At 44.8% G+C, this 18,593-nt stretch overlaps 1 protein-coding gene across 5 annotated transcripts in view; it reads left to right on the top strand.

Moving 5' to 3' along the window:
• Nucleotides 1–18,593, top strand: part of NMNAT3 (nicotinamide nucleotide adenylyltransferase 3) — a 116,972-nt gene that overhangs the window by 36,423 nt on the left and 61,956 nt on the right. For 2 of the 5 annotated variants that reach the window (XM_027091580.1, XM_027091582.1), the window contains exon 2: nucleotides 12,864–13,009. In XM_027091580.1, coding sequence (XP_026947381.1) covers nucleotides 12,901–13,009 — 109 coding nt within the window. In that variant the 5' untranslated portion in view covers nucleotides 12,864–12,900. Of the gene's footprint in view, nucleotides 1–12,858; nucleotides 13,010–18,593 lie in introns of those variants that run through there. The other 3 variants (XM_027091581.1, XM_027091579.1, XR_003429695.1) reach the window with 3 other exon arrangements.

Genomic DNA, 18,593 nt, shown 5'->3' with positions numbered 1-18,593 from the left:
TAGAATCTTATTGTGGTTTCGATTTGCATTCCCTAATGATTAGTGATGTTGAGCATCTTTTCATGAGCTTGTCGGCCATTTGTATATCTTTGGAGAAATGTATATTCAAGTCCTTTTTTAATTGGGTTATTTGTTTCTGTCGTTGTTAAGGAGACCTTTTATGTTGCCCTAATATATGCTGAGTGCTAGGGGAGCAAAGTTAAATAGGTACAAATGGGTAGAAAGGGCATTCTAGGCAGAGGGGCCAGCAGGAGCAAAGGCACAGATGACGGTGCGGATGCGTTGAGACTTCCAAAAGTCACCAGGCTGTGTCGGGCCAAAGGCACAGACAGGCAGGCAGCTGGCACTGAAGCAGGAAAGACGCAGCTGTCCCTGCCTGTGGAGAGGTGGAGCGAGGTGCATGTCCTCCCAGCGAGCCATCGAAGATGCGAAGACGGTCCCACCAGATGCAGAGCTGCCCTCAGAGAGGTCCCTGCGGGGACATGGGGACAGTGAATGCAGTTGAGACGCGTCTGTTAAGAGGCTCAGGAGGCAGTTTCCCCCGAGATTAGGTTCTGAGGGCCCAGCGTCAACCAAAAATCATGTTTGTTCAAAATAGTCCCTGGAAAATTCCCACTACAGTGGCCACATTGGGGTCTAACATACAACCCCTCCCTGGGTCCCACACAGCAGGATGCCCTCAAGCACAGGCGCAGTGCCTCTCTCCAGCTTGCAACCCAGAGGGAGTGGCTGCTTTGACTTTAGGGACCATGTCATGCAGAAGGTCCCTGTCTTTTCACGCTGGGGTCGCACTTGGCCTGTAGAATTGCACACACTGTGAGGCACAGCCAGAACCAAGGCCTCCTGAGGTATATCTGTTTGGATGCTTCGAGCCACAAGTAACCGAATACCTGACCGGCAGTAGCTGTAGCAGTAAAGGTATTTTAGCAGCTCAGTAATAAAATCTAGAGAGAGGCAGTACTAGGTTAAATCAGTGACTTGATGAGACCACATCTCTGGGTGGTCCTTCACCTCTGCAGCTCTCTAGGGCTTCCCTTTGTGGTGACAGGGGACCGTGGCAACCCCGGTGGCACATCTTACACCACAGTGTCCAGGGCGGGGTGGGGGGCAGAGAAAGGGCCTCCCCGTCGCTGCTCTTTCAGCGGGTAGGAACGTCTTTCCCAGAGGCCTCCAGGCTCCTCCTGTTAAATATCATTAGCTGGGACTGAGTCACGTGCCCACACCCAACCAATCACAGCAAAGGGGACAGACTGCCATGGCGGACGTCGTGCCGTGGTTCCTGTCTGGATCTGTGCCCCTTGTCCCTGAACAAAACCGGGCTTGATAACAAGGAGAAGAGGACCAGCAGAACCTCTGCCACATCACACTCCCTCTGGAACATCTGCTCATGGACGACAGTGAGCTTAAGTCATTTCATTTTGGCTACCTTTTCTCTTACACTTAAGTTATTATTTTGTTGATCTAGCGAGGCCAGCACATGCAGGAGAATTCACAAGAGCCAGAGGCTGGTGGCTGAAGCTTCCCTGTCTTAATTTTGGAGCTGATACCTCCAGATGTCTATGTCTGGCTTTACCCCAGTCTCTGGGCATAAGGTGCTCTGTAATTCTTATGGCCTGACTGGATTCTAGCTCTACCCATTGACCTTGAGGCCCGGGATCTGCCTGTTCCCCTGGAGCCAGGATCCTCCTTGCCTGGGCCTCTGGGCAGCCTCTCTGCTCCAACTCCCAGGAACCCTGTGCTCGTGCGTGCGCACTCAGGGATTACCATGTATCACAATGTCCTGTAAGAAATGCCAGCAGCCAATGGCTACCAGATAAATACATTTGGTTCTTCAGCAATCATAGGAGCAAATTAACGTCTTTGCTGGCTTTTTAATTCATGCATAGTAAAGAAAGTCACCAATTCCTGACTTCGTGGGAGGGAACCTGGTGCAGGTCAGCTGGAGTGTTGTGTATGACCTACTGGTAGATACGTGGGGCCTCTTTGATTCTCCCAGCCCAGACCCAAATTGGCTGGAACACTGGCTTCATTAAATCCTTGATTTTGTGCATGTGGAGCTTATGCCGTGAGATACACAGTGGCCTCGTTTGGCCTGCTCTGGCAGGAACAGGTTGAATCTGTCATGGACAGTGGTGTCTTTACACAGGGGTGGCACACATGAATCCTGCTTCCTAACTTTGTAATGGAAGGCTTCCTCCTCTTCTCAAAGCCATGTAGGAGATGTAGTCCTTGTGTGTCTCTTTTGTTCATGTTCACGGCACCCCCGTGGATGGATGTTGGGATATCCTCATCTTAAAGAGAATTGGAGGGCTTGTTCAAAGTCATAAAGCTTGGGACAAAAAGCCAAGCATTTTCCATTCCAGGTGCAAGCGCAGGCAGCCTCAGTTCAAGGCCAGGAGAAGTGCCCCATGGGCTTCACCGTTTGAGTGTCCTTGTACGCATGAGCTTCGGTGGGGACGTGGGCAGGGCCTGAGCTGCCTGTCCTGCTAATGGCTTCTGAAGCAGTAACTGAGGGAAGAAACAGGATAAGCTTTGTCTGTTAAAGACTCATAGAGACTGCAGTCGTTCCTGTGAACTGCCCACCATTCAGGCCTCATCTCTGGCCAGCACAAAAGTGATTATGCATAACATTAAATATACGTTGGATGAACTTGGTTAAAATTTTTAATTAATGACCGCCCCAGACCTGGCTCAGGTTTGATCTGACTTCATAGATCACTGCACAGATTTGTGGTTCTCTGCTCATGACCATCTCATTCTGCTTATAACTCAATAAAGAAGGGAAGATGGGCTGCTTGGCTTATAATTTCTGGAGGAAATTATATCACATGAGATGGGAAAGGATTGCTCTGGACCTGGTTATGTTGTGCCCCGTGAAATTCTCAAGTGAACACCTATCTTTTAGCAGTAGGGCTTGCCCGCATCTCCCGGCTGTGGTTCACTGGGCGTCCACTGGCCTGGCCTGCCTTCATGGAGGGCCCAGCCAGCTCAGCATCTTTATAGGTATTTCAGGAGCTCCCTCTCATCATCCTGATGCCTGGGGGAACTTGACAGCAGTGGCAACTTGTTTTCTTTTTTAGTGAATGAATGAACAAGCAAGGTAAACAAAGTTGCCTTCTTTGTTAGAATGTTTACATTTGATTTTAAGGCTGGTCCTAAAGTTCAAGGCAAGGGGACTTGGGATAGAATAGAAAGCAGTGTGATGGAGCAGACACAGGGAGGGGTTGGAAGGTAAGTGATGAAGCTGGTGAAACAGGTCATGACTAGGTTATAAGGGCCTATGGATGGAGTTTCAACATTATCCAGAATGTGGGTGGTCGGCAGGGGATTAAGCATGTTACAAGATCCCTTGGGCAACTGAGCCGAAGATGGATCAGAGGTGAGACTGGAGGCAGGAGACCAGGTTAAGAGTGCACTCAGGTCCAAATGAGAAATAATGAGCCCCAATCCAAGGCAGCGACCGTGGAATTTGAGAGAGGGCTGGATCATAACGATGTTACAGAGGTAGAACTGACAGGCTGTCAAGACCAGGGAGGGGGAAGAGCCCACTGCCGGTTCTGTGGTTTGGGCACTAGAAGGGCCCTGGTTCCATCCCCTGCCATCATCATGAACAGTTCTGCATTTTGCTGACAAATAGGGAAGCCCCTAGGGCTGTAGAGGGTGTGGGACTGCTTTCCCAACACTAACTGTAGCTCATCGCCCCCTGCTGGACTGGAGCGGGACCCTGGGCATACACCCTGGACAAGGCATGGACAGAGACACAGAGAGGATAGAGTTGTCAAATGATGCCTTTGAGGGGCGATCAGGAATCAGGATCCTGGATGGGGCCCAGCCAAGGCAGCAGACACGATTCATGGGGTGAGAACACTATTCGAGTCTGGAAGGGAGCTGACTCCCCAGATGGAGGGACAGAAGTCTGCCTGGGGTAAAATAAAGCAAACTGGAGACTAGGAAGAATTGGTTGTTGGAAGCACGGGGGAGGGGGTGGGGGGGGAGGGTGGACAAAGCTGGGGCTCTGCTATTCTGGTTTGAGGGATGTTTCCTCCTCAGTTGCTTCTTCCTGCTTCAGCCTAGACCATGCCCTGAAGTGCCCGGTGCTCCCTGGCTCTCATTTCGATCTACTTTTCACTTGTACCTTGTCCCCCAATGAATGAGGTGAATATTCCTTATTTGCCTTCCACTCTGCATTAGAACCCCTGGGATCCCTGCCCTTAGGGATTTGCAGCCTGCTAGGCTAGAAAAGTGCGGGGACTCAACCATATAGACAGAGTGTCACCTTGAAGAGGTCAGAGGACGGATCACTGACTTCCAGGTGGGCTACCAGGAGGAGCTCTGTGGGAGGGTTGGTCCGGAAGAGATTCTAGCTCTAGGAAGTGGCAATAAACAGAGATCCCAGAAGCAGAAAGACTCAGAAGACACGTCAGAGCATGGCAGGTGGTCCCAGCTTGGTGAGGAGATGGAGAACACATAGGGAACAGAGAGGGCAGTCGGGGGACAATTAGGAGAGGTAGAATGAGGCCAGAATCTCCAAAGTTCCGACGCCAGATGAAGGACATGACCTAGCACTTAAATGCCAATGGAGAACACATTACCGAAGACTTTATCACGGGCGTGGCATAAAGGGCCCAGGTTTTATACAGTGCTTGGTGCATAGTAGACACTCAATAGTTTGTCACATTCGTCTGAGTGATTGAACCCAAACTTTAGAACTAGTTAATCTGCTCAGCATATTGAGAAGAGATTGGATTGAGGCCAAATTGGTGGTGGGGAGGTGATTCCAGAGTGTCTCTTACCTTACCAAGTGTGGACGCCCACACTGGGGGCAGGGGTGAGACTGTCCAGTCCACATCAACTGCCCCTCTCTGGGAACAGCATTGTACACTGGTGTGAGCCCCAGTGACCATGTCTATACCACAGGATCCCATCCAGGCTGGGACCGTGACACTGCCCTGGCCCCTGTCCACCCTGAGATCTCATGTTCAGCTCTTCCTTTATTCTGTGTGATGGCCTGGTGGCCTTCTGATCATTCCATGCTCCTTCACTGCTTTGCCTTTGGTGGGGAGGGGAACCAAGATAACCAGAGCTTCCTTCTCTTGTTTGCATTTTCCCTAATTGATACAAGAAAGTAATGACATCCTATAGTAGGGCAGGTCTCGGTCGTGATGGAAGGTGACCTTATGCAGAGAACATTGGACACACTCGGAGGCTAATTGTATTGAGGGGACATGAGGAAGGATGGGGAGGTGTCATAGCTAACTGGCAGGTTTTGATCGTGGGTGACTGGAAACACAGATAAGAGGTACGGGCAGCCAGAAGCAGGTATGGGAGGTGATGAATTCTGTTTTGGACACACGGAAAAGTTAGAGTTCTGGAGAGCCTCTTACGGGCCAGGCACTATTCTGAGTACCCTACATGGTCAACAGCAATTGTCTTCATGACAATCTGAGGAGGTAGGTGTAATTATCTCCATTTTCCCTATGGGTCACTGAGGCTCAGAGTGGTTAATTAGCTGATAACTGCAGGGCTATTCACCAAATATTTCTGGCTCTCTAACTTTGGGACACAGAGTCAGATTGCATTTTCTAACTTGTTGAACTTGGGTGCTGTTGTTGGAAGTGACATGTGCCCATTTGAGGCCAAGTGACCTTCCAGAGCCTTCTTTTTCTCTGCTACAGTGATTGACTATATTCCAGGTAGTGACTCCTCCATTGACTTGAGTCCTGGATTGAGGGACAAAGATGAGGCAGAGCAGAGCCCCCAGTAGGCATGGACTGGGCATGTATAGGAACATGAAATAAACCTTCATTGTTTTAAGCTACTGAGGTTTGGGGGTTGTTTGTTAATGTGCCTCACCTGGCCTCTGCTGACTGATACACTCAAGGTCATGCCGTTAGGAAGTGCTTGTTGGTTTTGAATCCAAGTCTGTCTGGCTTGCTATCAGGCCAGTGCGTGGCCACCCATGGACCTGTAGGGGCCCATAAGCAAGATCAGGACTAGGACAATAGATTTGGGTGTCATCTCTACACATGGGTTAGGGAGTGGAGAGGAAGAGATAGGGTGTTAGTCTGTGAACTTTGGCATGAGGCTTATATCTCTCCCTCATGTTCTTTCTATCCCCAGGGTTTGTGGTTGGCTCCACATGCCTGCTAAGTAGGACATCACTGCTGCCTGCCGGGTCTGGTGGTTCAGAGACGTTGGCTTGAGTTTGTCAACAGCTGCACACTCATAACATTGCTAAAAACTTCACAAACTCTGAAGCCTGGAAATAGCCCAAGTGGTTTGAGGTTTTGCTCACTTCTAAATGTTTGAGTATTGTGTCCACAAATTGCAAATTGAGTAACTCAATTTTGAGGCACAGCTGTTATTTGGAAAAGACCCATCTAGGAATGCAAACTCCTTGCAAAATGATTGTGCTTCATTTTTGTCAAGTATCAGAAAACCATTAAACTGCCAAGCCATATGGCAAATGCCCACTCGAAGCAGAGTGTGACAGCACACCATAATGAATCTGTCTTGGGGGTAAGGACATACGACAGAGTCTGGCTTTTGTGATCTACAGAAAAGCCAATTCATTGCTGCACATTTCAGCCTTCTAGAGTCCTGAGTAAGGACTTTTCCTCCCATGAAAAATTCATAGAAAAAATTAAGTGATGGGGCTTCCCTGGTGGCACAGTGGTTGAGAGTCCGCCTGCCGATGCAGGGGACGCAGGTTCGTGCCCCGGTCCGGGAAGATCCCACATGCCGCGGAGCGGCTGGGCCCGTGAGCCATGGCCGCTGAGCCTGCGTGTCCGGAGCCTGTGCTCCACAACGGGAGAGGCCACAACGGTGAGAGGCCCGCATACCGCAAAAAAAAAAAAATTAAGTGATGGTAGAATTTTTTTTTCTTAGATGTATTTTCCCTTTCAAACAATATCTATTTGAGTTTCTGGATATAAAATAGGTTTAACTGGGGCAATAGGAACTTCTAAAAGTTTATACACTTTTCATTCCTTTATATCCAAATTCCATAAACATTCATTAGGTATCAGTATATCAGTTTGAATTAGGTTTAGCTGCATATAACAGAAAATAGAAAATAATAGTGGCTTAGGAGGTTATTTCTCTCCCCAGTAAAAAAAATACCTGGAGGTCGGCAGTCCAGGTCCTCAGGGTCCTGACCTTCTCTTGGCTTATTCTCTGCCAGACCTAGAGTTGATCCTCAGGGTCCAATCTAGCTGCCATACCCCAGCCATCACATTCTAGACAGGAGGAAGGGAGAAGAGGAGAAAGGCATGCCTTTCCCTTTTAAAAAGAGTTCCTGGAAGTCCCACGCAACACTTCTGTTCGTATAGATCACTGGCCAGGCCTTAGTCACATGGCCTCACTGGGAATGTAGCATCATGCCCAGCCAGGAGAGTGGATGCTGGGAGCTCACCAGCAGACTCTGCCCCAGCTGGTGTCCTCGATATCCGTTCTTCCTGAAAGATTGGGAGGGAGAGGCCAGATTTCATTTATCCCTGTACCTCCAAGGCACTAGCACCATAGCTGGCATGTTCATCTGCTACTCTGCACTCATCGCAGACCCCAGGCACCTCTTCTCACCTTCTGCCTCCTCTTAGATCTTCTTTGTTTAAAGTTGGCAAGTTGGTTGCGATTTGGGGCACGTTTCTTCTTCATTTTCAGATGTTTTTCCTACCTGAATGACATTCAACTATTCATTCCTCTGTTTCTCAGTATCAACTCTCAACTCGATTCCAGGGATAAATGATGCTTTGAGTTGATTGTTATGGTTGGAGCTAGACAGAAACCACAGCAGTGGTATGTGGGAGTGGCCTTTTTGGGGAGCATTCTTCTCTGGTGACAACTCAAGCTGGTCTGACGGAGCCGCCTGTCGGGCGGGGGATGCTGACGTGTTCCTAAAGCCTGCCAGGTTTTGATCAGTGGGTGACTACAAAATGGTAGGCTCTTTTTCAAACAAGGTGAATAGGTATATGGAAGCAGATGTGGGGATAATGACTTCCGTTTTCAGTATAATGAAAGAGGAAGGAGCTAATATTTCTGGAGAACCCCCTATGGGCCAGGTACTGTGCTAACCCTCAAGGTAGCCCCAGAAGGTATGTGTAATTATCTCCATCTTCCATGCGACTGAGGCTCGGAGAAGTTGATGAGACTCTTTACCAGAACGCAAGCACCAACCCTTCCCTTCCAGGCGTGTTGAAAGAATCAGCGCCAATGTGTATAAGGTTTTCTGCCCAATGCCTAGCCTGTCACTCAATAAACCCAGTAGCTGTTACTCAGTTCCTCCCTCCTATGAGAGTCGAAATCAGTCCCAGCCCCTGAGTGTGGGATTGCAAGAGAGCTCGTTCCATTCCTTGGGCTCCTCCAAATCTTTTGAAAGTTCTCAAAACTGAAGATCCAGGCTGCCTGCTTTCCTGCGACTCTCATAATTAGGACGAGCGTTTAATTGGCATGTTTGTTTCCTCCAAGGGGTGGCTGGCAGAGGATCCTCACACGACGGAGCAGGCTGGCTCCACTTTTGTTCTTAGCAGCACTGTGTGCCCATAGCAACAGCGAGTGAATCCGGCAAAGTTGAAAAGAAAAAGTGCCCGGAGTTTACTTGAAGGTTGATTGCCCTGGAAAAGTTGATACTCTTGTGCAGATGGAAATGATCTCCCCGGGCCCTGAAAAATGTGCTCGTCAACCCCACAAATCCAAACCGTGCCTCTTGTTTTCTTTAAGACAAGGAGTCCGGTCAAGAGGTCTGTGTAATGAAAGATGTTTGTAGAATCCATTTCCATTCTGCCCAAGTCCATCTGCTTTATGTCTATAATAAACGGATGTTTTCGGCCACTTTCCCGGGCCAGGTCCCATTAGAGGCACTCACCACAGGGAAAGGTAAACCGCCTCCCAGTTGATGAGCATTAGCGCGTTACGTCCGCAGTGGTGGCACTTAACCTTCCTGGCTCGCCTTTCCTTTCTGTGTCTCTGCAACGGCCTGTGACAAGTGGGCCAAGGGGCACACACTTAGTTAGAGTTTAGTACGCGTGGGGCACTGGCCAGCATCACATTACCCGCTGACTGAGGAGAAGTGTAGGCAGCAGGAAAGGCCATCCTCTGGGAAGCTGGGGACTGCCTGACCTTTGCCAGGCAGAGGGGTCCCGGGGGTAGCCATCCTGGGGCTTGCTTCCTGACACACCATCCTGGGAGCACTTGAGAGCTCTTAAAATCCTTCAGAGGTTCCTCATTGCCTATGGGATGAAATCTAGACTCCCCCTTGGGGGACTGCGTGATCCTTGCACCCTCTGCACCCCCGTCTTGGGCCACCCACTCATCAGCGTGCACCACACACAGCCACATCTATATGCTGTTAGTCCATCGCCCACCTTCAGTGGTGGTTTCTGAACCTTCGCAATGCTGGTCCCTGTGCCCGACACACCTTTCCATATCCTCCTTATCGGCTCAATCCCTGTGCCCTTCCTGCCCCAGGCTGAAGGCCACTTCAGAGCGCCTGCCCCGAATAGGTGAGTGTATGAGTTCCTTATGGCTGCTGTAACAAATCGCTACAAAGTATTGGCTTAAAACAACACAGTTTTATTTTCTTATGATTCTGGAGGTCAGGAGTCTGAAATCAAGGTGTCAACAGGGCTGCCCTCCTTCTGGAGGCTCTAGGGGAGAATCTGTTTCCTTGCTGATTCCTCTCGCCCTGCTGGGTCCTGGCCCTCCCTCCATCTTCAAAGCCAGCAGCAGAGCATCTTCCTGCCTTCTGATCGCTGCTTTGGCCCTTATGTCTTCCTCTATGTGACCCTCCTGCTCCCTTTTATTAGTACCCTAATCATGTTAAAATTGGCCCACCCGGATAATCCAGGATAACCTCTGCATTTCTGATCCTTAATTTAATCGCGCCTTCAAAGTCCCTTCACCTGGCAAAGCCACAGCTGATGACCTCCAGGGTGGAGGAATGACCTTGGTGTCAGCGTGCAGGAGGCTGGTATATCCCTATTGATGGGCTCCTGGCATCGAAGATGACACGACAAGGCAGGAATATGTTGTTTGCTTTCAGTCTGAGTTGGGTGGAGTGGGCTCTTGGGGAGGGGCCTTAGGTGCCCCTGGGAAGCCGGAAAGGTCAGCTTATATCCCTGGAAGGCCCAATCCATTGACTACTTGGGACAGAAACAAAGAGAGGAGGTCGCCATCTGAAAAGGAGGATGCTTGGTCAGGGAGAGTCCCTCATTCTCTCGTTTGTGCCACATTCCTGAGTACCTGTGTGCCAGGCCCCCTGCAGGAGTTGAGGGGCCTAGATGAACAAGAAACCTCCCTGGAGGAGTTCACCTTCTACTTGGGGAAGAGAGATGCGGAAACAAGGCAGTGACAGGTCTGTGGTCCGTGAAAGAAGAAAGTGATAAAGTAACAGGTACAGTTAGCGTGGTGGGGGTGTGAGGAGGCCTGGGCCTCCAAGGAGAACACCTTGAAGGCAGGAGCGAGGAGGGCGTTCGTTTCAGGTGGTCGGAAGAGCATTTGCACCAGCAGGAGGAAGGAGCTGCGTGTTGTATTTGAGGAGCTGGATGAAATGCTATCGGGATGACTGTGAAGTGGGAGGCGGTAAACTGGAGAGGGGGCGGGATCCGGATGTGGAATCTGTTTGCCTTGCCTCCAGTTTAATGATAAATTCCAAGAAGACCGTATGCCACCTTCTCAACTTGTTAAATCCCTCAGCTGCAATTGCTGTGCACTTGGTGGACCTCTATTAAATGCTTATTGGTGAGAAGCCTTTCCCAGTAGCAAAAGTCCCCCACACTTGCTTCATCTCGCCAGATACTATGACATGATAGGGCAGATGAGTCACTTTTATGGCATGCATCCGACCTTCGAGAGGCACTCAAATTGGAGCCTGGTGTATTCTTTGCTGAACCCCCGGAGGGAGTCCATTTCAGCCCTATCATTGTATTTCTCTGGGTTTGGGCTTGGGAGGGTGTTTAGTTGAAGCACGTTGGCGTAAACAGACGACGCAGGTGCACTGACCTCGTTCCTGAGCCTGGGAATGTGCACCCACTGCGACCTCCAGCCTGATGTGCGGCTCAGACAGAGTCAGTCGCTGTCAGAGCGGCGTGGCTCAGTGTGACCACGCAAGGAGAGAAAAGACAGACACACACTTCCTACATATCATTTGTTCTCCTCCCCATCGTCGCACTGCATCGCATTGATGCCACCATTCAAACTAATGTTCTAATTTACAGTTTTGGGGAACTTTGGAGAAAATGGATCAAAACCCCAGGTTACCTGAGATGCTGCAGTTACATGTTTTAAGGGCTCTAAAAAAAAATACTATTTTGTCAGAACGAAGTAGAATTTTGAAAGGCTTCCTAACAGTTGTAGAAAACGGCCAGCCTCTTCGGATACACTCATTTCAAGGCTGCTCTTGTGACTAGCTCAGCACACTCTGCAAATACTATCTCATTAAAGATCTGCCCTCCAGGGCCAGCAGCGGTCATGCGGGCTTCTTTCTTCTCACGCAGCAGGGGGTGTCCCTGCTGCCTCAAAGGAAGTGGGAAGAAACCACGGCCCACCTATGTTGAGAGTTTTTTATCCTCACACCACCATAGCTCAGAACCCTGCCAGAACAACTTCTCTATGTACCCAAGGAGGTGCTTAAGCCTTCCCAGTACCAGGAGGCAGGTCCACTCCCAGCTGGCCGCTGCCCTTTCAGTCTCCACCCAGCCCTCCTCTGGGCCCACCCTCTTGTCTCCTTACCCTGTAGCTTTCAGCACCTAGGTGAGGTTAGAGTAAAGCAGAAGACAGCCTGGGCTCCAGGGCAGGTTGGCTGATAGGGGCTCTCCTGCCACTGAGGCACTGCCTCCTGGAATGTTCATGAATAGCTTCACTGGAGTTAGGCCTTGGTTTGACTCCTAGTTCTACCTCTTACTGGCTGTGTGACCTAGGGCAAATGAGAGCCCCTCTCTGAGCCTCAGTTTCCTCATATGCAAGATGAGGATAATATTACTTATAAGGTTGTTGTGAGGATAAATGAACTATGTATGGAGAGTGTCTGGGCCTGACCCTCTCAAAAAATGCTTGGGCCCCAGATAAAGACAGTGAGTGACATCAGAAAAGACCTGTAGATTAGATTATAGTCCTGTAGCAATGTTAATTTTCTGATTTTAATCGTTGTTCTGCAGTTATATAAGAAAATGTCTTTGCTCTTAGAAAACACATACTGAAGTATTTAAAGAGGTATTATGTCTACAACTTATTCTCAAACATTTCAGAAAAAAATTATAGGTATTTAGAGATATGTGTGTGTATACGGAGAGGGAGAATGAATGTAGCAAGTGTGGTAAAATGTTAACCTTTGGGGACTCTGTGTAAAGGGTATATAGGAATTCTTTGTACAAATTTTGCAACTTTTTTGGTAAGTCTGAAATTATTTTAAAGTAAGTTTTTAACAAGTCCCGCTCTGCTCTGAGGCCTGTGACTTTATTTGGACTCTCAGAGATGACATTTTGGGCATCTTACATATGCCTTTGGACCAAGGGGATCCATCAGAGCACAGGGAGAATGTAGAGGTTATGGGCAGAACATGGTCTTTGGGTCAGGCTGCCTGGGTTCCAGTCCTGGCCCTGCAGCTTCTAAGGTCCCTGAGCTGTATGAGTAACTACTCAGGGTTGAGTTGAAAGCATTTGGTAAGATACGAGCTGTACCTTGGTGTGGTGCTTGGCACAGTTCCTGGCCCATGGTGAACCTCCTGTAAATGTTGTTACTGTTATTCTTGCCTCCTCAGTCATCTTACAAGTGAGAAGTAATGGCCTGTGTGTGGCTTAGAGACGCTGATCTTGACACTTGTCTTGGTGCCAACTCCCTGACGTGAGTTTTTGTCCCAATGAAGGCAGGGTGGCTGCTGCAGCGAGTGTGAATGTGCCTGACAAGATGAAGAGCCGAATCCCCGTGGTGCTCCTGGCCTGTGGCTCCTTCAACCCCATCACCAACATGCACCTGCGCTTGTTTGAGGTGGCCAGAGACCACCTTCACCAAACAGGTCAGTCCCGGGGCCCAGGTCCAATGGAAGAACTGGTGGGTTGGGCCTCTTGGGGCTTTGCTGGCTGCTGTCATCATCCCCATTATTAAAACTGTTCAATTTATTCATTCACAGCATAACTGGGGACATACATTTCCTCCATCATATTCAGAGGGCAAACACCCCTCAGCCGTGTGACATGTGTACAAGTCATATCCCTGGCCATAGAGTTGAAATGCTTCTCAGGATCCACTACCTCCCTGTCCACTTCACATTGACCGTTAATGCTAAAAAGACAACTGGGCACGTTATAGAACCTGTGTCTCAATCAGGGCGTCCTTCCTGGGGCTCCAGGAAGCATTACCCACACAGCCGGATGAATAGGTAGCATGTACCTTTGAGAACGCCTGCTACTCTTCAGTGGGTAAACAAACGTTCTGTAATGGGGATTCTGACACGTTCTCCTTTGAAAGAATAGATCTTAGACAATTACAAATTAACAGACTTGTATATAGGGCATTTCTAATACAGATGGCATGGCTTTGCCAGAAATATTTAATCAGCTGGAAATATTTAATCTGGGAATGTTCCATCTCCTTGACTTTCCATTTCATTATTAAGAGAGTAAAGTGGCATTTGTAATCTGCATGATTATTTCTAAAGAATGTAAGTCATTTATTTGTCGATGTCAGATACATATGAAAGTTTTATTCATTACGTATTTATGTATATCTTATGTATCCATATATGTATTTTGTACTTTTGCATTGCTCAAAAATGTTTACTGTTTTTAAACCAAAATCAATTTCTATTTACTTTTAACATAGAAAAAAATGTTTGAGTAATATGTAAGTCATTTCTTCAAAGAAATTACTTACAAATATTAATTTATTTTAAAGAAATGTCTTTGTTTACAAAACATTTTTTAATTTCTCAAAAAGTTAAGTATTTATTTTTAGTAAATAAATAGCTCTGACATAGGAATAAAAAATCCAAACAGTTAACTTAAAACTGGTCACTGAGCATTAGTAAGCCATATACCAAAGAAGAAATATAAATGGACAGTAAACTTGAGAACAGCTGCTCAACATCACTAATAATCAATGAAAATGCAAATAAAAACATAAACACCACAAGGTAATAAGCACCATGAGGGCAGCTACTGTGACTGCTTGAACACCACAGAATTGCCACCGTCTGTCACTAGGCTTGTAGCTGGTGCTCAATAAATATCCGTTGTGGTAGTAAATAGTTCTAGCCAATGAGATAGGCAAAGATTAAAGATTGTCAAAATTCAGTGTTGGCAGGATAGGGAGGGAAACAAACTCTCATGTATTGGTAGTGATGGGAAATGATAAAACATTTTTGGAGGGCAACTTGGTTTTCCATAGAAAAAAAAGAATTGAAGTCTATATACACATCCGTAATGAGGAGAAAAATCAATCAATGGAAGTCGAACCAGAACTGATGCAGATGTTAGAATTAGCAGACTAGGACATTAAAGATTACAATAGTTATGTGACATATGTTCAAAAATTAAGTAGAGACATGGAACATATTAAAAGGACTTAAATATCTAGACATGAAAACTACAGTAGGTGAGATGAAAAATAAACTGGATAGGATTAACAACAGATTAGACACTGCAGAAGAAAAGGTTAGTGAACTTGAAGCTATAACAGTCTATCCAAACTGAAACAATCCAAAATGAAACATAAAGAGAAAAAAGAATTTTTAAAAATAAAGAAAAGAATATTGGTGAGATATGAGATAATTTAAATCATCTTAATATACTTGTAACTGAACTCCTGGAAGGAAAAGAAACAAAGAACAGAAAAAATATTTGAAGAAGTAATCACTGAAATGTTTTCAAATTTGGTGAAAATTTGATTTAATCAAGTAGCTCAACAAACCCCACGCACAAGAAACAGGAAGAAAACAACGCCAAGGTATATGATAATAAGGTTTCTCAAAACCAATAATAAAGAGAAAATCTTAAAGGCAGCTACAGAAGAACAAATAAAGAAGATAGCAGATTTCCTGTTTCTTAATTCAGCAAAAGGGAATTCAGTGGTACAGATATTTAAAGTACTGAAAGAAAAAAACGTGTCAATCTAGGATTCTATATCTGGCAAAAATATCTTTCAAAACCAAAGGCAAAATAAAGACACTTGCAGATCTACAAAAGCTGAATGGTTTCACCACCAGCAAACCTGCACCACAAGAAATACCAAATTCCTTTAGGCAGAAGGCAGATGATACCAAATGGAAAAATGTATCTACAGAAAGGAATACAGAGCATTGATAACTACATGGGCAATTATATATGTTTTTTATTATTTAAATTTCTTTAAAAGATAATTGACCATTTAAACAAAAATAACAATATATTTTGGGGTTTATAACATATGTGGAAGTAAAATGTATGACAGCAGTATCAAAAAGACTGGGAGGGGAAAAATAGAAGAATACTATTGTAAGGTTTTTATGCTATACATGAAGTTTTATAATATCACTTAAAGGTAGACTGTGATAAGTTAAAGATATATATTATAAACCCTAATGCAACCACTAAAATAAAAAAGCAAGCAGTTATAACTCATAAGCTTTCAATGGAGATAAAATAGCATGAGAATATACTCAGTTAATCTAAGAAGGAAGAAGAAAGGGAATGAGGGACCAAAGAATAGATGGGACAAATAGAAAGCAAATAACAAAATGATAGACTTAAACCTAATCATATCAATAATCACTTTAAATATAAATAGTCTAACAGCTTCTGATAAAAGGCAGGCATTGTCAGATTGGATAAAATAAGCAGGACCCAACTACAATTATTTGATGCCTACAAGAAACATACCAAATATAAAGACACAATTAGGTTCAAAGTAAATGAATAGACAACTCTCCCATGCAAACACTAATTAAAAGAAAGCTGAAATAGCTCTAGTGTCAGAGAAAGGAGATTTCAGAGGTAAGAATATTAACAGGAATAAAGGAAGTCATTTCATAATTATAAAGAGGTCAATTCTTTGAGAGGAAATAATAATCCTAAACCTTTTTAAAATGTAATAATAGAATATCAAAATACATAAGAATAAAAACATATAGAACAGCAAGGAGAAACAGACAAATCCACAATTACAGTCTGATATTTTAAGTCTCTTCTCACTAATTGATAGAATAAATATGCAGAAAATTATTAAGGATATAGAAGACTTGAACAAGACTATCAACCAATTCAACTTAGTTGACTTTCATAGAACACTAACCAAACATCAACAGAATACACTTTCCTTTCAAGGGCACAGAGAACATTTACCAAGATAGACTATATTCTGGGCCATAAAAGAAGCTTCAATAAATGTATAAGGCTTGAAATCCTACAAAATGTGTTCTCTGACCACAATGGAATTACATGAGAAATCAATAATAGAAAGATTTCTGGAAGATTCCCCAAATATCAAAATGGAATAACACACTTCTAAAAAACCCATGTGTCACAAAGGAAATCAAGATGGAAATGAGAAAATATTTTGAACTGAATGAAAATTAAAGTCGAATATATTCAAAAATTTGGGTATGTCACTAAAGCAATACTTAGGGGGAATTGTAGCACTAACTAAACACTATATTAGAAAAAAAAGAAAGGTTTTAAATCAACGACTTCAGCTATATTAAGAAATTAGGAATAGAGGAACAAATGAAAAACAAAATAAGCATAAGAAAGGAAATAATGAAGAACAGAGCAGACATCAATTAAAGAGAAAACAAACACTTTACAGAAAATCAGTTGAACCAATAGTTGTTTCTTTGAGAAAATCAATAAAAGTTATAAACCTCTAGCCATACTAACAGTAAAATAAAGAGGAAAGACATAAATTACTATTATCAGGAATGAGAGAGGTGACATAACTATAGATTTTGAAAACTTATATAGAAAATATAAGGCAATATTATAAACAACTTTATGCCTACAAATTTGATCATTTTAAAAATTGGAATAGACAAATCCCTCAAAAGACATGCTACCAAAGCTCATTCAAAAATAGATTTTTTTTAAATGAGGAGAAACAAGTAACCTAAATAGCTTTATACCAACAAAAGAGGTTTAATTTGTGATTTAAAAAACATCCCACAAAGGTTCCTGGGAAGATGGCAGAGTAGGAAGCCACAGGAATCTGTCTCCCCACCTAAACAATAATTGCACCAACAGAATCTGTCTGATGTAACCATTTTGGAATACTGAAGTCTGTTGAAGACGGACTACGTCCAGGGAAAGACATGGACAGATAAAGTGCAGTTAAATTTAGTCAACTTCAGCTCTTAGCCCAGTAAGAGCTATCCCTCCCCCACCCCAGCCACATGGCAGGCAGCTGTGCCCATGTTCCTGGAACAGCCTGCACACAGCTTGTGGGAGCCAGTGTGGGGAAAAGGGCCTCTGTCTTCCGAATATTGGGGATCTGTCTCTGATCTCTGGTTACTGCCTCTGATCACTGATGTGCAGACGAAGGTGGCCAGCCATTGTTGCATCTCCTCTCACTGTTGCAAGCCCCTCCCTCTCTGGCTGAAGTAACTTCCAGGGGATTTAAACAATCAGCATGCTTTCCCCTCCCCTCCTTTTTCTCTTTTTCCCCTTTTGGGAGCCAGACATTAAAGACTAGGACATTCAAAATTAACTGCATATATGGGAAAAATTAAAAAGTGACCACACATGCCTAGGGAAAGTCTGAAAAAAGACTGAGAAGACTTTAACTTTATACTTTGGGCTGATCCTCAGCACAAAGACAGCCTTCAACCGTCAAAAAACAATAAGTAATAACAACAACCAAAAATATCAAACCCTGGGGAAGGAGAATCATCTGATTTCCAGAGTTACCACATCATTAGAGTCAAATGTTGTTTTCAACCAAAAAAATCAGAAGGCATATAAAGAAACAGGAATGTATGGCCCATTCAAAGGAAAAATAAATAAATAAACAAAAATCACCCTTGAAAAAGACCTGATGGCAGATCTACTAGACAAAGACTTTAAAACAGCTGTCTTAAAGATACTCAGATAACTAAAGGAAGATGTGGAGAAAGTCAAGAAACCATCTATGAATGAAATGGAAATATCAATAAAGGGATAGAAAACCTAAAAAGAAACCAAAAAGGAATTCTGGAGATGAAAGATATAAGAATGGAAATGAAAAGTTCACTAGAGAGATTCAAAGGCATATTTGAGCAGGCAGAAAAAAAGAATTAGCAAACGTGAAGATAGGACAATGGAAATTATCAAGTCTGAGGAACAGAAAGAAAAAAGATTAAAGAAAAGTGAGCAGAGCCTAAGTGACCTATGGGACACCATAAGGTGGACGTTGTGAGAGTCCAAGAAGGAAAAGAGAAAGAAAGGGGCAGAGAGAATATTTGAAGAAATAATGACTGAAACTTCCCAAATTTGATGAAAGATATAAATACAAACATCCAAGAAGCCCAACCAACTTCAAGTAAGATGAACTCAAAGAGATCCACACTAAGACACATTATAATCAAACTTTCAAAAACCAAAGACAAAGATAATTCTTGAAAACAGCAAGAGAAGCAAATCGTCATGTACAAGGGA

This window comes from Aethalodelphis obliquidens, unplaced genomic scaffold (genome assembly GCF_003676395.1).
Source record: "Aethalodelphis obliquidens isolate GAN/ISIS:26980383/991018 unplaced genomic scaffold, ASM367639v1 scaffold72, whole genome shotgun sequence".
NCBI classification, from domain to species: Eukaryota; Metazoa; Chordata; class Mammalia; order Artiodactyla; family Delphinidae; genus Aethalodelphis; species Aethalodelphis obliquidens.
This window is presented reverse-complemented; position numbering and strand designations above follow the sequence as displayed.